Source organism: Drosophila subobscura, chromosome A (genome assembly GCF_008121235.1).
Source record: "Drosophila subobscura isolate 14011-0131.10 chromosome A, UCBerk_Dsub_1.0, whole genome shotgun sequence".
In the NCBI taxonomy this organism is placed as follows: domain Eukaryota; kingdom Metazoa; phylum Arthropoda; class Insecta; order Diptera; family Drosophilidae; genus Drosophila; species Drosophila subobscura.
This window is the reverse complement of record NC_048530.1, coordinates 18,232,733-18,241,672: the sequence shown is the minus strand read 5'-3', so window position 1 is coordinate 18,241,672 and position 8,940 is coordinate 18,232,733. Positions and strand designations below refer to the sequence as shown.

The 8,940-nt window shown below is 48.4% G+C and overlaps 1 protein-coding gene across 1 annotated transcript; it reads left to right on the top strand.

The window, feature by feature from the left end:
- Nucleotides 1-2,750: 2,750 nt before the first annotated feature.
- LOC117891159 (ras-like protein 1) lies at nt 2,751-8,940 on the top strand. Its single transcript, XM_034796435.1, has 7 exons — nt 2,751-2,838; nt 4,920-5,041; nt 5,115-5,189; nt 5,669-5,820; nt 7,561-7,652; nt 8,012-8,204; nt 8,267-8,940. The coding sequence occupies exons 2-7, from the start codon at nt 4,935-4,937 to the stop codon at nt 8,923-8,925; spliced, it is 1,278 nt and encodes a 425-aa protein (XP_034652326.1). The 5' UTR covers nt 2,751-2,838; nt 4,920-4,934; the 3' UTR covers nt 8,926-8,940.

Below are 8,940 nucleotides of genomic sequence, written 5' to 3'. Positions count from 1 at the left end.
TGGCATTGGTGGTGGTCAGCTGGCAGACTGCGCGTAATTAAGACTCCGTCTTGTGCTTGTTCATGCACTGAACAAAGCATCTCCATTCACACTGTCTCCTCTGGGCTACTCCGCATTGTGTCTATATGTAAATGTGTGTACGGTGCACACATCAGACGCCTCCACTGACAAGGCCGATGGTATCGTGTTCGAATTACAACTAATCTACAGTTAAGCAACAAGTGCCAACATATACTTGAATGCTGTCAGATGTATGGTTGAGCCTAGAACCAAAAACAAACCAAACAACGTTCGTTTTCTCTGCATTAAAGCTGCCAAAGCCGTCGGTGCATTAACAAAGAAGATTCTCTGTAGTTTTTCCACTTAGGTTCATTTTTAGAGCTGTTGAAAGGGAAGGACTCCCATTGCTCCAATGGCTTGATTAATGCGAATATCCAGCTGTCCAGAGACTGCATGAAACATATCATTAATCACGAGAGACATGGCCGCAGGGCGGCTGACTAGGAGAGCTCTTTGCCAGAACCGTTCAAGGTTGAAACTCAAATGTAACCGAAAAAGTTGTCCCACAGGCAACCTGCATTAAAATCCCACTTGATTGACACTGCCGCAGGCCATTGTTAGATCCGATTAAAGTCATTCCATTTTATTATTAGTTTCTGCGAATTAAGTTCTATATTCTGCTCGATAGAATCGAAACTGATGCAGGATTTGGATCACCTTAGTTGAGGGGCATATCACCATAATATCATCTGCAGCCCCATGCCACAATTGTTTTACTTTGTTTGCACATATCAAAGGGAGAATAACTTGGGCCTCCCTGTTGTAAGATTTAAATGTAGAAGCAAGAACACACACGCCCACTGGCACGCAAGTGAAAAGCTCTGAAGGATACCCTTGCGGAGTGTAAATATTTTAATCTATTTTGAACAATGGTTTGGCTCATTGCGAAGACACAGCTCCGATTGCTTAAAGTACACATAATTCCGAAGCTTTTCGTTGAATTTAAATAGCAATATTTAAGGATATGTCGAGCAGAAAAAAGTCTTCGAGAGATTAATGCCATAAATGAACAATAAAATGAATGCTTTGGCAAGTCATTTGCCAATCGATCTGCAGGGGTATTAGCTTCTTGATTTTGTTAATTCCTAATTTGACTGTGCATTGGGGGAGAAATATGTATATTTGGCGAGAGACGCACACAGAGAGACACTGAGTTTGCTGGATGGCCCAGGTGGGATGCACCTGCCAATGAACGCCAACCTAAACTAAGACGCTTTCGTCTCTGTACGGGTCCCTCTGGTAAAGACTACGCCCGGTAGCATGCCCAATCTTAGTTGCGGTTTGTCTCTGTCCGCCAGCCTTCTCATGGATATCTATGTGTGTCTGCGCAGATGTCGAGTGCGCAAACGCAAGTGAGTGCGCAAGTGCGACAGACAGCTATGACGTGCCAACACCACCGTCGCCCCCTAAAAATTCGAACAGCAGCGACCGTATGTTCATAGCTATTAGCTCTTCAGCACCCTGAACGTGAATATTTCATGCACTATGCTCTGTATGCCCCCCAGGGAATTCCGCACTGTTTGAGACGGAGCGTGCCGTGGGGGCACAGCCCCATAGGCTGTTGCCTACACCTCCGGTCCACAGCAGACGCGAAAGCGTCCATCGGAATCCGCCCGTCGGACAGGCGTGGGTCCAGCAGGAGGAGAATTCGGTGCACAGCGAGAACCTAATCCGATTTGCGCCACCGATGAACCTGGTGCCTGTGGGGCCCGTCCAGGAGTGGAACGAGCACCTGAGGAATTTCGCCGATCGGCCACCGCAGTACGAAGAGTACATTTTTGCTGCCCAGCATCCAGGCGGCAGTCGGGTAAGTGGGGTAACTGCCAGTCGATTCGAGGGCAGGCCAACCAAATGGACAGCAAATTGGACGAAAGAGCTAGACTGTGAGTACAGTGTGGTCCGGAGTTTGATGGCAGAGGTCGAAGGTATTCGATAACTCACTCGCAACACGATACTCATGATTCACTCACTCACAATAAACACAATTCTGCGACCGACTCTCTCCGACTGTCAATGCTTATACTCATTTTTCCACAACTTATTTCCACAACTGACATAATTGATAATACTTTATAACTATAAGGAGGCGATGGCGGAGCAGCCACCTATACGCACTGCAGTCAAATCTTTGTCTCTGTCATACTCTTGTGCCCACAGCAAGACGTTCGTCGAGCCTCCGGTGCTGAGTCAAGCATCCATCACCCGACGCGGCTCTATGGCCAACAGGAGGTTCATCCACTGCGCTTGCACAGCGTCGAGCCAAGGTAACCGCTTTAAGTGCTCTGCTTTGGGGGGGGAGATGCAACAGAACTAATGCACTGATTAAACGCAGTTTACCATGGAAAAGTTCCACAGAGTATTACCTGGCCACGCTGATCGGCTTCTATCCCTTGCAGAGAGCACTTGGAAGCATCCAGAGTGTTGACCATACAGCAAGCAATGCGCGGAGCCGTTTCGCCGCAATATGGGACCGTTGGTGCACACCCAGAGCCCCCATACAGCGACCCGAGATCCACCAGTCTCAGGTTCGTGGTCAACGAAATGTCCAACGGAGGGGAGGACAATTGTTCGGCAGCACCTGTATGCAACACACCGAAGCGCGTACGTCAGGTGCACTTGGAGCGGGAGCCACCCGTGGGCGAGGCATCGCCGATGCGAGGACAACGGCACAGCACCGCTGGCACCTCGGCGATGTCCGCACTCAGCAGCCGCTTGGCGCCAAGGCAGCGGAGGAGGACATCCAGCATGCCGGCCGAGTGCCGCAGGGTGAGTATGTAGGTAAGGATTGCACCAATTATCTGCGAAAAACCAATACAAAACAAATCACACCAAATTATTCGATTCGAGCGCTGACAGTTGACCATCAAGCAGTGCATTGAGTTTAAAGGAAGGCTGTTCAATGAAGCAGTCCAATTCGTTAAGTAAGTGTCATACGCGTATGAGAACAGTTTTGCATGGGTCAGCTAAAGCAGTTAAATGAAGCAGTCTCTGCTGCTTGCTTATCTTAAGTACACACAACCTTTACACCTAATAAAGCATAACCCGAAGAAGTTTTTGAATAAAGCAGAGAAGAAGTTTTTGTGTCCCGCCAGCGAAGAAGCACTTCGGGGCAACTTATTGGCAAACACTTCGAGGAGGTCTTTAATCCGTGTTCACGTTCCGTGCCTGGTCATGCCATGCCCATGGACACCATAAAACACATTCGTACAAATGTACACACATACAACTGTATATGCGGCGAGTGTTTTCGGCGTGGAACGTGTCGCATGCCAGTTTCGGCGAGAATTCCAGGTTTACACGCCGGGCAAAGTTCTTTCGGGTCGCCTGTGGGGCAGAGCCTTGCTTGTTTGCCCATGCAAAGGAGGCGTAAAAGTGTGAAAAGGATCTGCGACTGCCTTCGACAGTTTCCCTTTTCCGTCGCACACTTGACAATTCTTCTCCATTAAACGCTTCCCATTCGCAACGGCGTCCCGGGGCTCTGGGACGTGCCTGCCATTGATTCCGTTTGAAGGTTTCGCCTGACTCCGCTTTAATTGCCAGTTGCACGTTGCAACTTGCAAGTTGAAAGCTGCACGCCGCAACCAGACGACATACACTTCAGCCACATAGTACGCACAGACATACAATATATGTACATATGTATGTACATCACATGATGCGCCGCAATGAAATCAATTTCGAGACTCTTGCTGTCGAATCCGAAAAGTTTTCCACATAGAAATGATGAAAAACTTTGCCTCCAAAGAGACACACACACAGTGGAAGAGTGCGAGCGAGAAGGTGGCAGGGCTTGGGTCAATGCTCCCGGCTGCTCCAGTTGCTCTACATTCCGCCGGCTGCGTTTTCCCATGTGGCAGGACTGCACGTTGCACAATTTGCACTCGAGTAATTTCACAAAACTAATTACATTAGCTGTAGCGCCTACGAAAGTGCAGGCACGAGCTAAGGACAGGTAACCGAGAGGCAAGTTAATGCCACTAAGACAGCTAAATAGCAGGAGATATTTGGCTCTGTAGCCCAACAAATGTTCCCGATAAGCTGGCACTAAGCGCAACTATTCTTGCGCCGTTCCTCAAATCAGCTGAGACTTGAGCAGGCAATGACCCAGCAGGCGCTGGATAAGAAACAGCCAACAAAGAGCAATGTATCTCATGTCCATTCATGCTGAATGGTGAAAACTTGCGGCCAAACATGCTCCTGCCTCCACACATATGTATTTACACATATTTATAAATATCCTTGAATACATGTGTGTAATCCCTTGCTGCCAAGTCTTTTTCGCCTGTTTTTGGCTGCTTTTCTCTTACCATTGAGCACATTTTGCTGATGAGATGACTGCTAATGGGTTTCGTTAACTGGCTCATGTTCCCCGAGCAGCGAGCCCCTAGACTCCAGCTTCAGCCACAGCTTCAGCTTCTGCCTGGTTGCCATGTGAACGCTGGCAGGAATCCCCTGGAGGCTGATGTACGAGCTAAAGCAGTGCAAAAGCTGACCAGGAACATTCACAGGCACAGCATAATGTTTTTTGTGTGCTATTTAAGGATAGGTTTCGTTTAGCCTCTTTCTATAATGCTCTAATTAGAAAAATCTTGCCAAAATATATAGAAACAGATTCCGTCAGAGTCAACAGCCAGCGTGAGGTCGCTTAATTGAAACACTTTTGACCACAGATGGGCATCGTTTGTAGAACGTTCGAACAAATGATGACTGTTCTGTGTTGAGAGTGTGTGATTTGTTCCTTTAAGTATTTGAATGTGTTAGTCACTTCTTCTGCCGTCTCTCTCGTCCCCTCCACCATATCTTCCATCACTGCCATCACTCCCATCGCTTCCATCTCTCTTGTCCTCTGCCTTTCCCAGCCACCACATGCGGAGATGCGCCAGGCGGTGAAACACGCAGAAGATCAGGGCGTGGAGTACTACCGCCTGCGCAGTTTCAGCATCACCTCGAATGGGGTGTGCAATTTGGGGGACTCCCTGCGGTAAGTTTCGAGTGTTTTCCAGAGTTTCGATGTTGTCTAAACCATCCTTGTCCTCTTTCCAAATAACTCGCAGAAGCCGCAGGTCACGCTCTAACAACTCAGTGACATCGGGGATTACCTCTTACAGCGGCAATCGACACAACAACAGGTGAGTACGGTGGCAAGTAGTGCATTGCACAGAATTATATGTAACTGCATGTAAATCAAGCAGTGACTATTTCATGGCAAGCAGTTTAAAAAGCAGTTGGTGCACGGCAAGTAGTGCGTGGGCAAGGGGTTCAGTTCAATGGCAAACAATGAGAGAGCGCAATCAATTGTTTACAAACGGCAATAAAACCTTCACACAAATGGCGTCGCCAGTACTCGCATTTAAAACGAATTTTCATGCACAAAAATGTCTGCTGTTAAGGTCCAGGTCACAGGGGGGGTTGGAAAAAAATGTTGGAGATGACAATGGTCAGGTTGGCCGGGACGAGTGACAATTATTCCCAGAACATTGTCAAATAAGAGTGCCTGTTTTACCTCTTTTACCTGTTGTTGGTTGTGGGTTTTCCATATTTTAAATATATATATTTATTTTGTGGTATTTACAAGCCAATCATTTTTTTTCTGTCCGAAACTATAAAGAAACACATCGGGAAATATCATCGATGGGACAACATCCGGAGAGCCGCCCACCTTCAAGATTGCCATGCTCGGCAGTCCTTCGGTGGGGAAGTCTGCCCTATCGTTCCAATTCACGACATCGGACTATATTTGCGCCTACGACCTAAGCCTGGGTAAGTGCAATGCTTGCCACATAGAAACTTTGAAACAACTTGTTGAATCGTATTCGCGGCATCCTCGCGTGCTCCGTCTGTCTCTTATGCTTCTGCGTCACATTCAATTATTGAAATCCTTAACTACGCCATGAGTTAAGTCCCTCGCCTCATGGCTCATCACCAACAGATCGGTCTATGCAGCCAGGAGCGTGGAGTACTTGTTCTCCTTTGGTTAGAGCTTCTTAAAAAACCATTCTAGTTTTAAATGGAAATTAAAATATTCTTTCCGAGATTACTTGCTGCCTTATTGCCGCTGTGGTGGTGAATCGGAAATGTTTTTCTTGGGAAGTTTGTTGCTGCAGGCACCACTTTAGCAGACTTACGGGGGTGGCATGATAAGCGATGAATCATTTCGGAAGTCAGAGCAGAAACTGCTGCACTCTGCGCCCCTCCAAGCAGCCTTGAAAAATCCACCGATTTTCAAGCTGCATCTGGATCTCTTCAGTGTCGCCTGCTGATAAAAGGACAAACCAATAAGAGAGCCTGGACGGCATTCTTGTGAAATGCACAAAGCCCTTGCTCGACAGCTGCTCCCTTTACCTGGCCGATGTTAAATAGCTTGGCTTGCATTTAATTAGAGTCGGAAATTAGGTCTCAAATTCGGCTGCCTTTGTGTTGAGGCTGTGGCTATAATAATAATTGGACTTGCTGCATTCTGGCAAAAGCCTTCCGTCGTCCGACGGCTCAAATTGCATTTGCATTTGAAAATTAATTAAATGCGGAGTCAAGCTTAAGCTCCACAGTTCATTCGGAGTCCTGGCTGCTGGTAAAGTTATCCCAAAAACTTAATTTTACTTCACAGGCAACCGAAGTAATTTGTGCTACATGTTGCACTTTATGTGTGGAAGGAATGGGTGGGGCATGTATGGCGAACACAAATCTGCAGACGTGCTGCGGGCACTATGGAAACGGCAGTGGACATCAAACGCACGCCTCCAATCCGCCTCCAGTCGGCCACTCCTGCTGTCCCTTTCTGTCCCGGCCTCTCCTGTCTGCTCTCCGTCTGCTCTCTCCGACTGATGTGTGTTCCGCGTGCAGCAGCATGTCTCGCTCTTCTCTCGCCACTCTCCACCCTTCTCCATTATTCTCCTCCATTCTCCTTTATTGTTATGTTTTTGCAAAGCCTTTGAACCAAAGGCTGTCCACGAGGAGGACCTGTGCTCAGTACGAGCATCCCCCCGCCTGCTGCAGGGTGTGTGCGGAATTCGGTTGCATTTCCAGCCCACACAGAGACGACACAAATAATATGATTTCACATGTTAATTAACAAGGCAAACTTTGACATGCTCGGACGCAACCGTGTCACATTTCTACGGACAGTCTATTAGCCGCATTAGTCGCATTAGCCGTATTGGCAGGAGCTGAAAATAGTTAGAGGACTTCTGGCTGCTGCTGCTGGCTCATCAAATAACTCAAATAATTGCACCGTAACTCTCAACTTAATTCGAATGACACAAATGAACAGCTCGGCACCGGCTCAAAGCTAAGATTTAAAGCAGTTGCATTTTGATGTAATTTTCTTTATTTATTCATCAAATTTCAGGGGCAAGCGCTTCCTATTTGAGTATTTTATTGTATCTAAATATATTCCTGAGCTTGTTCCATACCAAATTTTGCTGAGATAATCTTTCCACCTTCCCTAACTTTCGCACACATCTGACTCGAATCTCGCTGTCTCCTTTTTTGATTTTCCCGCAGAAATGGAATATGGACAGAAGACGGTTTCTGTATTGCTGGATGACGTGGAATCGGACATTGAAGTTGTGGATCATCCCGCCTGCGAGATGTCCGTAAGTATTATTTTAATCATCAAACATTTAGCATTAAAAGACAAAGAGCAAATCCTCTACCGTGCTCGCTCCTTCAGTTATTCTCTAGCCAAACATGCACTCGTTCTTCTCTGTGTCCGTGTCGATAAACTTTCAAGAATGATCCAAAAATCTCCGAAAGAATCGATGGTTTGCTCTTTGATATTCTCTTTACTCATTAGAAATAAGTCCCAAGCCTGAATGGACTCATTCGTTCCCATTTTGGGTATTGGCCAAAAGTGCATTCGAATGTTTTCAATGGTTTCCAAAACGCTCCACCAACACTTCTGTGGCTCATCTGTTCTCCTCCTCTCTGTCTGTCGGTGTCCTGTCCCGTTTAGACGGAGGCTTTTTGCGCCACATACAATATCGATCTGTTTGTGGTCGTGTACTCGGTGTTGGATGTCTACTCGTTCCGGAATGCGGAGCGCGTGTTGCATTATTTGCGGGACAATGACATGCTGCTCAGCCGCGGCGCCATTTTGGTGGGGAATAAGGCGGACCTGGAACGTCATCGCAGTGTGCCGCAAGAGAGTGAGTTGCCGCCCATTCCCTTCCCTTCTGCTGGCATTTTCTATTCTTCCCCTAAATTTCAGTCGGCCACAAAGTGGCCACGGAAATTCCCTGCAAGTTCATCGAGACATCGGCGGCGCTGTGCCACAATGTGAACGAGCTGCTGGTGGGCGTTGTGGCCCAGGCGAAACTCAATCCGCAGCGCCTGAGCATGCTCTCGCCGGGCGAGCTGGAGCGCGTGAATATGCAGAGCAGCATCCAGAACCACAGACGCATGCACCTGGAGCGCCAACTGTACCAGCGCCGCAGTGACTTCGCGCTGGGTCCTGACCCCGACGACGACTCCAATCGTCCGCCCATCAGTCTAAAGGATATTCTGAATGTGGGCGAGAGTGATCGGGAGGACACTCCCAACGAAAGCGAGGCCCAGCGGCGACACCGTTTCCTCACCCAGTTCGAGCTGCTGGCGGCCGACATTCGGGCCAACAACCAGCCGGCGCGACCCTTATCCATCAGCCCATTCAGCAAGCGACGCTCCATCGCAGGCTGTGCCACCTCAGGCACGACCTGCACGGGACTGCAGCGCCTGGCCATGGACGATTCGCAACTGGGTGGCCATCCGCACCGCATCTCGTCGCGCTCGGACTTCAGGAAGCACCTGTTCCACTTCAATTGCCAGGGCAGGGTCAAGAAGATGACGGCCCGGACCAAGGTGTTTGTTTTTCGTCGCTGCTGCGACTGAAGGCGTCCAACTGGC